The following is a 17,701-nucleotide window of genomic DNA, read 5'->3' on the forward strand; positions in this document are numbered from 1 at the left end:
AAGAAGAAGAAGAAGAAGAAGAAGAAGAAGAAGAAGAAGAAGAAAAGAAGAAGAAGAAGAAGAAGAAGAAGAAGAAGAAGAAGAAGAAGAAGAAGAAGAAGAAGGAGGAGGAGGAGGAGGAGGGAAGAAGAAGAAGAAGAAGATGAAGAAGAAAAGAAGAAGAAGAAGAAGGAGGAGGAGGAGGAGGAGGAGGAGGAGGAAGAAGAAGAAGAAGAAGAAAGAAGAAGAAGAAGAAGAAGAAGAAAGAAGAAGAAGAAGGAAGAAAGAATTATCTGGCCACAAAGTTCAATAGTGCCGAGTTTGAGAAACCCCGATCTTCATTCTGAACTCTGGAACCATACTCCAGCCTTTCCTTAATAGGGTATAAAAAAAATTCTTCCATATTTGAAAGAACTGGAAAAGGAATAAGTCAGTTTTAAATTTACACCAGGTACAGTAGTTTTTGTTTTGATATTAAAAATGCTTAAAGGATGTGGAAATCATTCAAGCTTGTTTTACCTTTGAAGATACAATAAGAAATTCATCCAATAGAGGTAAACAGCAATTGCTCCACATTGCCACTGCAGATGAGCTGGTATTTCACGAACAAGGGCAGCACAAAAATGATGCCCGTCGTGTAGATAATCCATTCCAAAACATTGTTCATATCCAGTAAAATAATTCCTTTTCTAGGATAGAAAATAATAAAAAGTTACCACATATAGAGACCTAGCATCTATAGGTGGTTATATACATGCACCCAGTAATAAAATTTTTCTAGCTTTGCAGCCAGCTGGGGAGAAGTTTAGGACCAAGGAGTAACCTCATGCCATCCTGGATTGACTTCAGTGCCCCCAGGGTATGAATCAGTGATGGAGATGGCCCAGAGTCCCTCTGTTAACCTGGTGTTATGGGAGTCCTGACGCTTAAGGAAATCTTACAAATTGCTGGGCTTTCCCTGTGGAGTCCACTCCATCTTAAGGAAACTTCTTGGGGACTGCAAGTTGGTTTAGTAATTCCTGGGCCTTTCTACCCATATAACAACATGAATGTGGAGCTCTCTTTATGAACTAAAGTTATTTCTAAAAAGGTTTGGGACATGCACTGAAACTTAATTAGAAATAAAAACAAATAATAATGGTATTTTCAAACTTTTTATGTATTGGGCATTAGATTTCCAACAGAGTAGATCATTTAAATATCAATAAGAAAATGTGGAGATAAAATCTGACAGAAATTCATGTAACTTTATACTCAATTTAAACTATAATCTGTAATTTTCATTTCTGGAAAATGAAAATAACAGCAAGAAAAATTAAGTAATGTGCCTTAAATCGTTTAAGGTAAAATGCAACACTACAGTCTAACTATCAGAATTGTGACAAATTTCTTAAAGTATCTATATGAAAGTACTTGCAATGTATAATGTTTTAAAAATGCAAAGCAATATTATCAAATTTATAAATGCAAATACCTGTGCTTACATGATGCAACAAAGAAAATTTTCACAGAAAGTGAGGTGTTGTATGAAAGACATAAGATTTATAAAAATATTCATTAAAATATACAAAAAAATTGTAAAGACTTTCCAACCTCCATGCTGAGAAAAGAAGGATCTATGCCATTTATGAACCAAAGGTAGGGCCTGCAGACAATTTATACACTTGGTTCTGATCTGAACTTGGCTCACTCATTTAAAAAGTAGAATATAAAGTAAAAATTTTGCTGTAAAAAGTTCCAAAATTGTATTAAAACCTGGAATTTTATTTAATCAAAAAAGCATTTCTGTTAGAAAAGGAATTCAAAGAAAGACTCATTTGAAATGGAGTCTTGGGCCAGATAACTTCTTCATAAACATTTACATTTAAAATTATCAAGTTCAAAATTTAACCATTATGTTAGCAAAATCTTTAAAACTATGTAAGAGAAAAGAAAGTTCACTCATAAAGACCATTTGTAGTTAGAGAGATCCTTAAGGACCAGTAAAAGTGGAACATCTCTTTCATAGATATATCAAGTAGGCAGTGACCTTACCTAAAATCATGTGATTTCTACCTTTTGAAACATTTATGCTTGGTGTTTCTAATCTGTATGTTAATCAAGCTATGTAATTTTATTATGACATAATATAGTAATAGCTTATCAATTAACTTATGTCCTGCATATTAAAATATGTGCAACTTTAGAGATACAAAATGTATTACATACCTGTTGGAAAATTTGCCCCGCTTCTTTGCAATACCCAAATATACTTGATAAAAACACTAAAATCATACAAGTTTTTATTAGATATGAATTCTAAAACAAAAAAGGATAAGACACTTTGTTATGAGAGATATAAAACACTTTAATAGTTCCATAATTTTCACTACTAAATTTATTTTTTCTTTTTTTTGCTTAATTTCTATATACTGTCCACTTTGAGTTGAACAGAAAATCTAACTGACACCAATACTCATATCATTTACTAGAGATGAACACATCCTCATTTCAGAATGTCCTTATTAAGTGAAGTTCAAAAACTGATAATTGAATTAAAAAAGAATATGAATCTGTAGGCCAATATAAAATTGTTTATTGTCACAAAATACATACAACAAAATTTACCATTCTAAAAGTGTTACATTTTACGTGTACATTTTAAAATATGTAATTCAGCAGATTAAGTATATTCACAGTGTAATACCACCATCACTATTATCTAGTTCCATAACTTTTTCATCATCTTGGATGGAAACTACATATCCATAAAGCATCTCTCCCCATTTCCCATGTCCCACAGTCCCTGGCAACTATAAATCTGCCTTCTTGTACACCTATTTTAAAGTTTTACACTTCACTATTTAAGCTGGCATCTAACACATGTCAGTTCCTTTTAAATTAGTTTATAAACTCATTCGTTGACCTGTTTGTTTATATTCCCTCTCCTTCCACAAAGGATTTTAGGAGAAATTAGTACCGTATACAAATTCTTACAGGCTATTTATAATGAAGTCCTGATATGTCACATTTATTATGGGTTTAGTAGTCTTAAGAAAAAATACATTTTTTATAATCTTTTATTTTAGAAAGTTAAAATTTGGAATTACCGTGGTATCTAGTATTTCTGAATGATCACTAGTTTCATTGATGATTCCGGTTGAGTTGAAAGCCATTCCTGGTTTTATATTGACAACGAGAATGGTCATAGGTATGAGACCAAGACAGTAAGATCCTAAATTCATCATATGAGCTCTAAATCCATAAGCCAACCTACAAAAATATAAGCAAACCAGAATTGAGTAATTTCAAACAAAAATATTTACTTAAGATACTTTGGGAAAAAGTGATTTTAATCTCTTTAAGAAAACTTGTTGGTAAATTCAGTGAAGCTTAGAATCAAGTAAATCTTCTAATTCACCTTTTTCATTTTCAGAGGACTCCTCTCAAGTTCTAAGCAAATTATGACTTAACAAATTAATGAAAGAGCCGGGATGTTAACCCATATAATCTGTCAGCAATATGAGTGCTCTTCCTAGAACACACCTCTTTCTTCATTGTCAACTAAATTTCAGGGTCCAAGATATTTCTACATGTTCTATATAAGGATCCTTTCCATGCCCCAAATATTTCATTTAATGTTAAAGATAAATTTTAGTCTCTAAAGAGCTTCTTCATGTCTTATATAATAATTCCCTCCCACTCCAAATATTTTATTTAATGATAAAGATAAACAATGCCAGCATTTTTTAACCTTAACTTCTTTTTATTTGGTCTTTTTCACTTTATTTTATTATTATCATACTTTAAGTTCTAGGGCATTTGCCTTACTTATTTCTTCAAAGTAAAATCATTAACATAACAAAAACCAAAACATTAAAATACCATTACAATATAATTGTTTTGAAGACTTTGTAATAGATCCAATAGGCACAGCATTAAACAAGAAATACTATTCAATACCCACCATTTCATGAGTAAATATTCTTTACACACAGGATGATTGAGAAGCTCTATGCGGTTATTTTGTACCATTGCCTGAGAAATAAAAAAATGTGTAATAAAAACACAATCATAATCAACTACTGAGTATAAACTAATCTTTTTATTGTCTGGTTTTATAGCTGTGTTTTGACATTGTAAAAGTAACATCTATTTTAGAACATTAAAAAAATAAAAATTAGATCAAGATTTTAAAAAACACAAATTAGAACCATTTTGTACAAGTAAAATTGTTTGATTCAGTCTGATTCTTTAGTTCTCTGACTACTTGACCTAGCATAAGCTTTTTAATCTTATATAGGATTATAACAGGAAAGGACATTAAAGATAAATTAGCAAGTTATACGCTCATTCTGTCCTTGAAGAAATTCAGGCTTATCTTTCTAGAAGGATTTTATGCAGTAGAATATACATACATAGTTGTTAAATTAATCTAGATCATAAGTTTTCATTAAAGTTATTTGTGACTACAAGTATTTATTGAAAAATTAGTTTTTAACTATCAAGAAATACATAAATAGAGGGACTGATGCCAACAAGGTAGCAAAATAGGAAGTCCTAGGCCCCCCTTCCTCCATAGAGATATGGAATTAAAAACAATACACAGACCATTTTCTTTGTGAGCAATCCAGAACTTAGTTAAGGTGTTTCTGTACTCAAGGTGAGCATGTAGCCAAAAATAACCATATCAAAGACAGTAGGAAAATGCATGGCCTTTACTTGCCATGGCTCCTCCCTCTGGCAAAGCACAGTGCCATTGGGAGAAAACTTCCAACTCCTGCCTTCTCCCTGGAAAGAGAAAGAAAAGGGTGGAACATATCCACTGACTTCTGACTTCTAAGGGGCTGACCAAGGGAATGATTTTTATCTTGCCTGAATCTAAGCTCTGACACAAATGGGTGCCAGCAGGGGATCACTGATAACGAAGTAGATCACTGGGTCTTAGTCTAGCACCAGAGAAGATAACAGTGTCAACAGACAGATCCTAGGCAGTGTCCCAGTATCATGACTTGCTACAGCACCAGAGATACAAGGAAAAAGAGACAAAAAGTCTACCACATACTGAAAACAATTAGCAAAATGGCAATAGTAAGTCCTTTCCTGTCAATAATTATTTTAAAGGTAAACTGGTTAAACTCTCCTACTAAAATACAAAGGTTGATTGAATGGATAAAACACAGGATTCAACTACATGCTGTCTGCAAGAGACTCACTTTAGATATAAGAACACAGGCTATAAGTGAACGGATGGAAAAATATATTCCATGCAAATGAGAACCTGAAGTGAAAAGAAACAGCCATATTTACATCAGACAAAATAGACTTTAAGACAAAAACTGTGACAAGAAACAAAGAAGGACAATATATAATGTTAACAAGGTGAACTCACCAGGAAGATACAACAATCATAAATATATACAAACCTCACATTAGAGCTCCCCAAAATATAGAACAAACTTAGATAGAACTGAAGGGAGAAATAAACAGCAACACAGTAATAGTAGGAGACTTCACTATCTGACTTTCAGTTATGGATAAAACAACCGGACAGAAGTTCAATAAGGAAACAGAAGACTTGAACTTGAAAGAAGTATTAAAACATTTCAAAAGATTGAAATCATATAAAATATCTTCCTCACTACAGTGGAATAAAACTAGAAATCAAAAGTAGAAGGAAAATAGGAAAATAAAAAAACATGTGGAAGCTTAACAACTCACTCTTAAACAGCAAATAGGTCAAAGAAAAAATAAAAGAGAAATTTAAAGTATATCTGGAGACAAATGAAATGAAAACGTAATATACCAAAATGTATGGAGTATAGCTAAAGCAATACTAAAAGGCAAGTTTATAATGGTAAACACTTACGTTATAAGACAAGAAAGATCTCAAATCCATAATTTAACTTAAAACTCAAGGAAATAAAGAAAATACAAACTAAACCTAAGATTAGCAAAATGAAGAAAATAATAATGATTAGAGCAGAGATAAATGAAAGAGAGAATAGAACAAAATAGAAAAAAAATCAATGAAACCAAGAGTTGGTTTTTTGAAAAGATAAGCAAAATTTAAAAATTTTTACTAGACTAATTATGGAAAAAGGAGAGATGATTTATTGGCTATGACACCAACAGAACAGGCAACTAAAGCAAAAACAGACCAACAGGACTATATAAGGTTAAAACTTTCTTCAAGTCAAAGGAAGCAATGACCAAAGTAAAAAGGCAACCTATGGAATGGGAGTAAATATTTATAAATCATATATCTTATAAGGAGTTAATATCCAGAATATTTGAGGAACTCCTACAACTCAACAAGACAATAAATAACCCAACTGACAAATGGGTCAAGGCTGTGAATAGGTATTTCTCCAAAGAAGATACATGAATAGTCAATAAGCATTATTGCTTATGACTATTGAATGAGAAGATGCTCAACATCATTCATTATTAGGGAAACGCAGTTTAGAACCACAATGAGATACCACTTCACATCTGTTAGTTGGCCACTATCAAAATAACAAAAAATAACAAGTATTGGTGAGCATGCTGAGAAACTGAAATCCTTGTGCACTATTGGTTGGAATGTAAAAGGGGACAGCCATTATGGAAAACAGTATTGGGGTTCCTCAAGAAATTAAAAATAGAATCACCACAGGATCCAGCAAGTCTACTTCTAAATGTGTATATGAAGAGTTTAAAGCAGGATCTCAAAGAGATATTTGTATACTTATGTTTGCTGTAGCATTATTCACAATAGCCAAAAAGGAAAAGCAACCCAATATCTTCAACAGACAAACAGATAAGGAAAATATGGTACATACATACAATAGAATATCATTCAGCTTTAAAAAGAAGGAAGTCTTGTCACATGCTCTAACATGGATGAACCTTGAGGAGATTATAGTAATTGAAATAAGCCAGTCACAAAAGTACAAATGCTGTAGGATTCCACTTTATATGAAGTACTTAAGGTGGAGAAAAATCATAGACACAAAAAGTAGAAGGGTGGTTGCCAAGGGCTGGGGGAAAGATGATGGAAGTTGCTGTTTAATAAGTACAGAGTTTTCAGTTTTACAACATGAAAGAATTTAGGTATCTCTTGAGTAACAATGTGAAAATACTTAACACTACTGAACTATACATTTAAAAAGAGTTAAGACAGTAAATTTAACTTTATGCTTTTTACCACAAGTAAAAAAGAAAAGAAATACCCAAACAAATTCTCTTAAAATACTGGAACATTGGGATAAGGCCATAGTTCTCACCACACCTAAGCCTCAATTCTGGGCAGGACTCCATTTCCCCAGTAGTATCACCATTGCTAACTTGTACATCCTTCCAAATCCTTTTCTATATTTCTACACAGAAACACCCATGTTCAAAAACTCAGATGTAGTTATAGAAAAAAAGGATAATTATTTTGTATTTATGTTTTTACTCAAATTATGTCTTCAATTTGCTTATTTATTCAACACAGCCTAGAAACATATCAATATTATATAAAGATTCATCAAGAACATTGTTTTTAAATACTGCTTAATATTTCATTATTTGGATATAGTAGTTTATTGAGACCTTCCCTTATTTATAAATATTATTATTGTTTGACATTTTATAATTAAAAATAATGCAGCCAGAATTGGTCTTCTTAGCCCTTGGGCAAGTTTTTTATTTTAATTTGATGAGTTATATATTTCACCTCTAGAAAATTCTCAGACATCCTTTCAATTTTCTCCCTTCTATCTCTTTTTAAAAATGTTCATCTTTCTGAAATAACTTTTAGATAGAAGTTGGAATTTCTATTTTTAGCTTCCTTGTATTAACTTTGATTTGATTGTACTTTCCAAAATTATTCTACCAAACAACTTCTAGGTTTTTGCACTAAACACCCACTTACATTTTGAAAAACCCTATACTATAGTTTTCATCAGCACTGTGTTAGATTTTTTTCAATCTTAGTGTTCATAAAAATCTTTTCAGAAGCTTATTTAAAATTTTGATTATTAGGTCTACCCTCAAGCATTCTGGGTTAGTAGGTCTAAAATGGGCCTTAGGAAACTTCATTTTAACAAGAACCACAATAATTGTGATTCAAGCAGCCAGAGATTCCAGTTTAAAAACTACTACTGTGACACCAACAATGGAATATTTGCAGGTTCACCATTTTTCTTTTCTATTTATTTTTACCCTAACCATTTGAAAAGTAATTGAGATATATGTATATACAATATTCTGGGGGAATAAAAGAACCCCTTGCAAATATTCATTACCAATTGGATGCCCAATGGAGCTCATAAAGCTATATCTCTAGCTATTCTTGGAAAAAAATAAAAAAAAACCTAGCAGGATCTAACTATTGTTTTTGAGACCTCATCTAAACTTCCATGTAGATTTGACTTTTTATCCATTTAAAATTGATGGTTTATTCAAGCTAAAATAAAAAATATGAAAAAATATTTGTGAGAGTAATTCAAAATGTTACTATTGATATTTTTTAAACACCATACTAGAAACACACACAGATACTTGTTTTCAATGTGCTTTCATTAAAACAATCCTCTTATGTTTCTGAAATCTTGTAACTCTGCTTTTAAACTAATAACAAATACAACAAACCTAACCCTTTGAGGCATGCAAGTACATTGTAAGTTTAAATATCACCCAAATAAAGTGTAAATAAGACTTAAAGTATCCAATGTATTGGTAGCTATGCTAATGGATTTTCCATAGTAGCTCTACTCTTGCATGCACCATTAATGAAAATAGCCTCTCACTGGCTCCAGTTTGTCTTAATCTCAGTATCTGATTTCTTATGTTCTCTATTTGGTCCATCTAGACTTTCAAATTTTCTGTGCACAGTAATTTCCCATCAGGTCAGTTACCTTCCTGAAGAGCCCCACTCAGCTCACTTATAACTAAAGCAAAGTTTCCCTAAGCTATTTAGGCATTGTAGAATCGGGTGCTGGTTTGATACCTAGTATATTGCATTTATCTAAGTGAACCTATTTTATTTAAACTACACTTTGCCCATTATTATATATTGTCTATTTCTTTTTAGATGCTATATAGATCTTATTTTTTCCTATTCTTATTCTGATAATGGAGACAAAAATAGATACATTTTTTTCTGATAGAAGTATTGCCTATTTTTAAAATTATAATTAAAAAACACATACATATGCAACAAATTTTCTAAGTATAACTGTAGTGTAGTTACTGTTAGATCACTCGGCTATCGATTATGAACTATACTCATAGCAAAACATAACACACTCAAGGAGAGCTAAAATGCTTACAGCAATGGTGAGTCAGTTGCCATCACCAGTGTTAAGGGCATAAAATCCCCACGAGTCTGCATTCTCCACACTCCAAGTGCTCAGTAAGCCTTGTAGCTTTAACTTTGGGTGACAGCTGTTACCATGGTCTGTACCAAAGTCTTCAATGTTGGGAAATTACCTCATTGAAGGTGAATAAAAATTCTTCATTGACCTAGAGCAATGTTGTGTAATAGAATTTTCTGCAATGATGAAAATATCTTCTACCTGTGCAGTGCAATATGAGAGCCGCAAGCCAAATGGGCTACTGAGCATTTAAAATATGGCTAGTGTGACTGAAAAATAAAATTTTAACTTTATTTACTTTAAACTAGTTTTTAAGTTAGGAAGCCACATGTGACTAGTGGTTCCCATATTAGATAGCCCAAATCTAGACCAAAATTTGCAACTCCAGTCCTCTAATGTTTTACATGCACACAATTTTAATTTGTTGCCAATATTTACAAAATTGTGGGCTGCTGTTGTCACATGGCAATGATTTGTTGAAACTAGTAGCCACTGTCCTTTTAACCAGAAGCCTAAGTTACTTATCTGTTACTGTTTTCTCTGTAGTTATTTCAGTTTGAGACCTTTGATTCAGATTGAAGAGCATCAAATGCATTATTTTCATCGCTTCATTGGCTAGAAACATAAAAGCATCTTTTTAAATAATAGCTACTTTTTAAAAAGTTTCTTGGGAAATTTAAGTCCATGCTGTGTCTTAAAAGCCTACTTCAAACTGGGTTTATTCCTCTGGAATCTAATATCTAAGAACCTCTGAATGGTCAGAGTTTACCTTGGAGCCCAGTGGCTAGCTGAACTTAGAAGCTGTGGCTGTGAAATAATCACCCCTTGCATTTTCCTGTGGTTTACACTGGAGAAAACTCTTGAATATGTACGTGGATAGAGGTGGCAAGCAAGTGTTACCTGTGTTGCCCATGGTTTATTTGATTCTGGATGGGAGCAGGTCTTACGTGACCATTAGAATCTAACTGTAGAACTTTACAGCAATTGAAAAAATGCTTTCTTTATTAAAAAATAAGGGTTTGAGTCACACGGCAGACATAGACACAGAACTATAAAACTGGAATTCTCTCCATCCATCAAGTATTAAAACATTTTAGACTATTGTATCAAAATATTTTAGAACTCAACTAGAAACTATTTAGATAATGAAAACATTGAACTTACATTGAGGGCTGTAAGAGGTTCATATATAACATCCTGTGTAGGTGTTTTTTTGGTGAATTCTAATGGGCATTGAAGATATTTGAAATTATACTCGATCTGTAGAAGACAGAAATTTTTTTTTAAAAAAAGTACAGTTAGTCAAGTATAGAATCCGCAAAGTAATTCTTGAAAAAATCAAATACACAAGTTTACAATTCTGCTGAAAATTAAGTGATTTGAACAAAGTTATTTCAAGTGGAGACAAGAAATTAAGTTATTGCATATTAATTCCAAAAATAAATATCCTGAAAGGCTGTTATTCAATTGCTTTATATCTCATAAGTATGGAAAGAGAGGAGTTCTCAAAAGATCATTTAGATATTTTAGATCTTCATTATTAAGGCACAATTACTTAAAGAAATATAAAGACTAGAAAAAAATGATGCTATTAGAAACTATTAAAATGTTAGGGGAAAACAGAATGTAAGGCAAAAATTCTCTCACAAGTAGATAATACAATAATATGACAAATTAGATCAATACCTTCTACAGTAGGTTACAGATCAATAGTAACAATATTTTTAATATTTTTCAAAGAATTATAACAAAATAATAAACTTACATAGTAGTCTCGGCAGGACTTGTCTTCTGTAGAATGCAACATGCAGAAATCTAAAAGTACCTTTGAAAGAGAAAAACCAGGTAAGATATTGGGGCAATACACTACATATTAGGAAGGATTTTACCTTATTTCTAAAATAACACACAAGACATTTCCTTTCCTTGGTCTCTTGCATCTCAAGAAAAAAATTATAATCTATGTCATTCAGGAGCAAAGTTTAAAATACAAAATGTTACAAATACCTTTGCATGCCTCAGAAACACCAGTGATTCAGAAAAATACCATGTGCTTGAGAATAAAATTGCATGTACTAAAATCTCGGTAAGAGATAGTCCACTAGTTGTGCCTAAGATTTGATGTCTTTCTGGGCTTTTAGAGGATATATAGATTACAGGTTGAGCAACCCTAATCTGAAAATGTGAAATTCTAAATGCTCTAAAATCCAAAATGTTTTGAGCACCCACATATTTCCATAAGTAGAAAATTCCACACATGAGTACTTAATATAAACTTTGTTTCATGCACAAAATTATTAAAAAACTATATAAAATTACCTTCAGGCTATGCTTTTAAGGAGTGTATGACCATAAACACAAATGAATTTTGTATCTACACTTGGATCCCATCCTTATGATACCTCATTATATATAGGCAAATATTCTGAAATCTAAAACATTTCTGGTCCCAAGAAGTTCGGATAAAGGATAGTCAATCTGATTCCTTTGCTGAGTACCTTACAGTGACAACTTATTGTTCCTAATCAAGATTTTCCATCCCAGCAATGGAGTCTTTCTATGGCTTAGGTCCCATCTTCTGAATTGCCCCAGTCTGGAGTAACGTGTTTGCTTCTGTACCTCATGTGGCAAGCAACACAGGGAGAGTATGTATTTAGAGGGGGGTGGACAGGGGGATAGATGTTGTAATGAGAAATAGATGAAGGCTCCCTAGATACTTAACGTAGGGAAAGAACACTTATGGGGTCATTAGAGCCACCCCTATGGTGTTCAGGAACAACTGTTTTTGTGGGGCTGCATAAACAATGTGAGACACCCCAAATCTAGTGGTCCAAATTTATGGTCCTGAGAAAGAAATACCACCTAGCCAGGCTACCCTCTTGGAACCAGGACTAGACATGATACCCCATATGGCCCCATCAATGCATCTGGGACCTCCTGGGGCATCTTGTGAACCTGCAGAACTTGAGGGTAGAGGGTCAGACTATACCCAGAAGGGAAGAAACAGGGCCCTGGCTGGTCTCAGGTAGCAAATGGATTAAGAAAATTACAAGGCAGGCTCTGTTGGTGACTGGATAGCAGTACTGGAGGTCACAACAACCATCATGAACAATAAAGACAAGACTAGCCAGTAGTGCTGTGCAAGGCAGAAATAGGCAGGTCTGGTTGTTATAGTTTGAAAACTGGGTAATAATCCATGTGTGCAAAATAAAGGATGGGCTGTCTTGGGTGGGGGCCGGGGAGATTTCAAGAGCAACTTTTCAGAAATGTTGTATAAGTAATTCAAATGCGTTGTGTCAGGCTTAAGACATTTAAATTCACTTATTTTGCTGAAAAGTAGTCACAACACAAAAGTAATAAAGTCATTATAGAAAATTACCTAGAAAATGTAGTAGCATAAAGAAGAAATTAAAAACTAATCCTAATCCTGTAACAGATAATTCTTATTAACATTTTGGTATAACTTTGACTGTTTACTATGTTTTCACATGGGAATATTTCAACATTGTTTTACAATTACAAATAATGTTGCAGAAAACATTCTGTAAAAATCTGTATCTCTGATTATTCATTAAGACAGATTTCAACAACTGTAACTACAGAATAAGAAAGTTTGAGATTGAGTATTTATGTGTCTTTTGATGAGATGTAGGCACCTAAAAAGTTAATCTGTCTGCCATTTTTGTACTGGACTGCTCTAATTTTCATTAGGCATCATAAAAAAAAACCCCAAAATATTTAGTGCACAGGAAGTCCCTGCTCAATAAATAAAATACAGTAAGTGCTAGTAGTACTAATAACCACATAAGCAGTACAAAAATAGTAGGAGGTATATTATGTACGAACCATTACCCTTAACACTTTATATATTTTACCCCCACTTTTGTAATCACTTTGTAAGATCAGTATTAGCATCATTATTTTAGAAATAGAGAAAACAGAAAATAATGCTCAGAGAGGTGAAATGACTTGCCTAAAACAACACAGCGAAAGGCAGCACCAGGATTAAATCCCAAGACCTCCAGAAGGCTCCAAATCTGGTCTTCTATTCCCTGTGTTACTATATCTTACTGCCTCCTCCAGCATTTGGATATATTTTTCCTTTGCAAGATATCTGAAGTCATTCTGCCTTTCTTGATTATTCTCTGTCTGTCCCAACCCTCAAATCCCAACTTTCCCAGATTGCCTTTTTGCATCCTTTAATACTCATCTGCTCAACAATCTGTGCATCTTTGTCTTGTATGGAGTATCCGATCATATGCTGGTGTATATTTAATGTAGCAAAGGGAGTCACATATTTAAAAACTCACAGAGGCCAGGCAAGCAATGTAAATGAAGGAATCATGCCAGGCATAAGAGTTTTTTTCCATTGTTCTTGAGATGTTGGCTATCCTTGGGCAAGCTTTTATCTTCACAGTTTGGATAAAGTCATAATTCAATACTTCTCTACCATAAGGAAAGCAATTGCATAAGAATGACAATATGTGACAACTAGGCACTGGAGCCCAATATACAAAAGGGAGAGGTGGAGCATTTTATTTTATTTTATTTTTTATTATACTTTAAGTTCTCGGGTATATGTGCACAACATGCAGGTTTGTTACATGTATACATGTGCCATGATGGTTTGCTGCACCCATTAACTCGTCATTTACATTAGATATTTCTCCTAACGTTATCACTCCCCCCTCCCCCCACCCCACGACAGGCCCCAGTGTGTGATGTTCTGCACCCTGTGTCCAAGTGTTCTCATTGTTCAGTTCCCACCTATGAGTGAGAATATGCGGTGTTGGTTTTCTGTCCTTGCGATATTTTGCTCAGAATGATGGTTTCCAGCTTCATCCATGTTTTTAAATAGGAGAGTGATTGTCCCATCCATGGGAAGCAGCTGGTGCTCAGCCCAGCAATTCCTGCCTTGTGAGAAGGCAGGCCCAGGTACAAGATCTCATTCTTATGAGAGGATAGATATTTAGAGGAAAATATAACTGGAGGAAACCAGATACCTTAAGGAAAGCATCCTGGTTTCAAACATTAGCAATTCATGCAAATTTGAAACAACAATAGCATGCATGCCAAGTGAAACATATACAAAGGCTTTATTCAGCCAACAAACAGCAGTTCGTAGTCTCTGCTATAGGCGCAGATTATTTAAATAAAAATATTTTACCATATTATTATCTATTACATATAATAATAGGGTTCTTTAATCCAAGAAGGCCTTCCTTAAGTAGTTATTGTCTCATTTCCCTTATAGCCTGAGGAAAATGAGAAGCTTTAAAGCTGGAAATTATTATTATTAGGTTGTGATTACAACAATAAATCCTCAGATCATATATGTCAAGCATAAACCCAGGAAGAATTTTGTTTTAGAGAGTTTACCTTCATGCACTCAGGGAGGTATTCTATCATTTCTGTAATTGGACATTTGTTGCCTGGAGAATTATGACTAAAAACCTTAAGACATTCATCCCATCTGTAAAAAATAAATAAGTAAGATAAGCACAGGTCTTCACCCTTCTGTTCTGTACAATAGCTGAAACTCAAGATTATTTCTTTAGGGGAAACCTAAACTTAAGCGTATTAATGAAATACAATGCTCACCCTTGGTTCCAATGGAACCAACATGTAAACCAAAATCAACTCAGTAACAGGATCCTTGTCCATTAATGGACATTAGGAATGTGGGTAAATTTCAGGATGGCTGTTATAATCATTGTTCTGTCTCTTTATCTAAATGCCATTCAAAGAAGCTGGGACTATATCTTCTTTTTCTCCTGAAGTTATGAAATGGTCAGTATTTACAGAGCTGACCACGTTGGGTAGAGATTCCACATTCACATACCTACATCATCAGTGTAGTACTGGTCCCATATTTAATAACTAATGCATGTGTACATACTGTATTGAGTTAAACTACAAACTAACACACGTAAAGTGCATTGATAAGCATAGCCTCTGCCAGAACATTCCAGATTTTGCCCATTTTCTTCATCACCATCCAACTGAACAGGGTAAGACAGTGCTTACCATACCAAGGAGGAACTAAATCTATGGCAGGAGGCAAAGAATAGCCCATTTATCTCTAAGATCTTATCCAATTCTCCGTTAAACTCTATCAGTAAAACCCATCTAGTACATCTACATTATCAAAAGAAAAGTTTGGATTGAACACTTTCATTAAAAGTGCTTTAAAGGGATGATCAGTAAGAGATTTTTTAGACTGCCCGTGCTCAAAAACACAGGCTTGATGTGCCTTGAATATGAGAATGTTTGCTCTGTGTCCACTACTAGGTGACACTGGGCCCTTGTGCATATCTATCTGTGATTATTATAGAAAGTGATACTATAAAGATATTATGAGAAGTGAAACAAACTATCCTCTAACTTAACCACTAAAACTCCTTGGCGTATGGTTTACAAACTCACCAACTCAAAAGATTACATGTTAAGAGTCATCCCATTATATGGCACTGATAACCAATTGGATTTGTCTTGGGGAATATTTTTGCCAGCATCCAGTTTTAGGGTTTCTACTGGCACGTGTTGAGCAAATTCAGGTAGGGCAGTGCAGAGTTTGTTTGACAATGGTATGGTTCCAGACACTACACCTGAACCCCTGGAGTCTCACAAGAGTGATGTGAAGCTTGGTTTTATGTGCCCACATTTTATTTTTTAAGAAATATAAACTGGCCCGGGCACGGTGGCTCAAGCCTGTAATCCCAGCACTTTGGGAGGCCGAGAAGGGTGGATCACAAGGTCAGGAGATCGAGACCATCCTGGCTAACACGGTGAAACCCCGTCTCTACTAAAAAATACAAAAAAAGAAAACTAGCCGGGCGAGGTGGTGGGCACCTGTAGTCCCAGCTACTCGGGAGGCTGACGCAGGAGAATGGCGGGAACCCAGGAGGCAGAGCTTGCACTGAGCTGAGATCCGGCCACTGCACTCCAGCCTGGGCAACAGAGCCAGACTCTGTCTCAAAAAAAAAAAAAAAAAAAAAAAAGGAAATATAAACTGAAGATCAGAGAGGTTAAGGAATGTGCCTGCTGTTATCCAAAAAAATTCATTTATAAATTTAGGTAGACATTCAGAAATAACTAAAGGAGTATAATTGGATTGTTTGTAACACAAAGGATAAATGCTTGAGGGGATAGATACCATTCTCCATGATGTGATTATCATGCATTGCATGGCTGTATCAAAGCATCTCATGTACCTGATACATATACACACCTACTATTTACCCACACAAACTAAACATAAAAGGGTCGGGCACAGTGGCTCACGTCTGTAATTGCCAGCACTTTGGGAGGCTGAGGTGGGCGAATCACTTGAGCCCAGGAGTTCGAGACCAGCCTGGCTAACATGGTAAAACCATGTCTCAGTGAAAAATACAAAAATTAACTGGGCATGGTGGCTCGTGCCTATAGTCCCAGCTACTCAGGAGGCATGAGAATTGCTGAAGCCTGGGAGGTGGAGGTTGCAGTGAGCAGAGATCACGCCACTGCACTCCAACCTGTGTGACAGAGCTAGACCTTTTCTAAAAATAAATAAATACAAATTAAAAATAAAAAACTTCAAAAGATTGATGCAAACAACTGATATTTTAAATTTTGATTAATGGCCAAAACTCATTTCTTTTCTCTTATTTTCTCTCAGACTTCAAATCCTCCTGACACCAGAGAACACTACATGACAGTGGACAGGAAGACAGTATACCTTTTGCTCCTGATGATTGTAAGAACCACCTCCTTCCTCTTATTGTGAAGTGCAAGGTGCAAAAAGGAGGCTTGCTGCTTGTTCAGGACTATGTCAGCATTGTGGCTCAGAAGCAGCGCAACGGCTTTGGCGTGGCCTTCCCTTGCAGCAAAGTGAAGTGCAGTGTTCTTTTGAGGAAAAAGAGACACAGAAAATGTGACAATGTCTAATCTGCCTTATTTCACCACTTAACTGCTTAAAAGACATTAGCGACACTACTATTTAATACCAAAATACATAGGATTTAAAACTGGTGTTCAGAATCAAGCTTCAAAATAATGAGTTTATAGTTCAAACATGGTGTGTGTGTGTGCATGTGTGGGAAGTGGATCTGTGTGTGTGTGTATGTGTGTGTGTGTGTGTGTGAGAGAGAGAGAGAGAGAGAGAGAGAGAGAGAGAGAGAGAATGAATTCCAAGGTATTTGTTTTGTGTTGCTTTTGCAATGGGATGATTCTACAAGGACAAAGGATAAGCTTTCAGGATAAAGATGTTGGGTTGAACACAGAAGAAAATCCTCCTGAGACTGATCATCTAGAGAACAGTGGTTTACAGATTTGGGGCTTCACAACCTTGTAAATGTTTTTTTTTTAAAATCAGCGACTGTTATAAATTTGCCCATTTTTAGTTTCCCCACATAAAGACT

General features: G+C 34.5%; 2 protein-coding genes across 2 annotated transcripts in view; one reads left to right on the forward strand and one right to left on the reverse strand.

Moving 5' to 3' along the window:
• The window catches only part of TRAM1 (translocation associated membrane protein 1), a 392,129-nt gene that overhangs the window by 18,812 nt on the left and 355,616 nt on the right, over nt 1-17,701 (forward strand). The window lies entirely within an intron of this gene.
• The window catches only part of LOC103236955 (transient receptor potential cation channel subfamily A member 1), a 39,679-nt gene continuing 22,472 nt past the window's right edge, over nt 495-17,701 (reverse strand). The window contains 10 exon segments of the mRNA XM_073018158.1: nt 495-580; nt 583-652; nt 654-668; nt 2,188-2,277; nt 3,069-3,231; nt 3,926-3,996; nt 10,467-10,562; nt 11,068-11,127; nt 14,682-14,775; nt 17,020-17,186. Coding sequence (XP_072874259.1) covers nt 495-580; nt 583-652; nt 654-668; nt 2,188-2,277; nt 3,069-3,231; nt 3,926-3,996; nt 10,467-10,562; nt 11,068-11,127; nt 14,682-14,775; nt 17,020-17,186 — 912 coding nt within the window.

The sequence above is a fragment of the Chlorocebus sabaeus genome, chromosome 8 (assembly GCF_047675955.1).
Source record: "Chlorocebus sabaeus isolate Y175 chromosome 8, mChlSab1.0.hap1, whole genome shotgun sequence".
Taxonomy (NCBI): domain Eukaryota; kingdom Metazoa; phylum Chordata; class Mammalia; order Primates; family Cercopithecidae; genus Chlorocebus; species Chlorocebus sabaeus.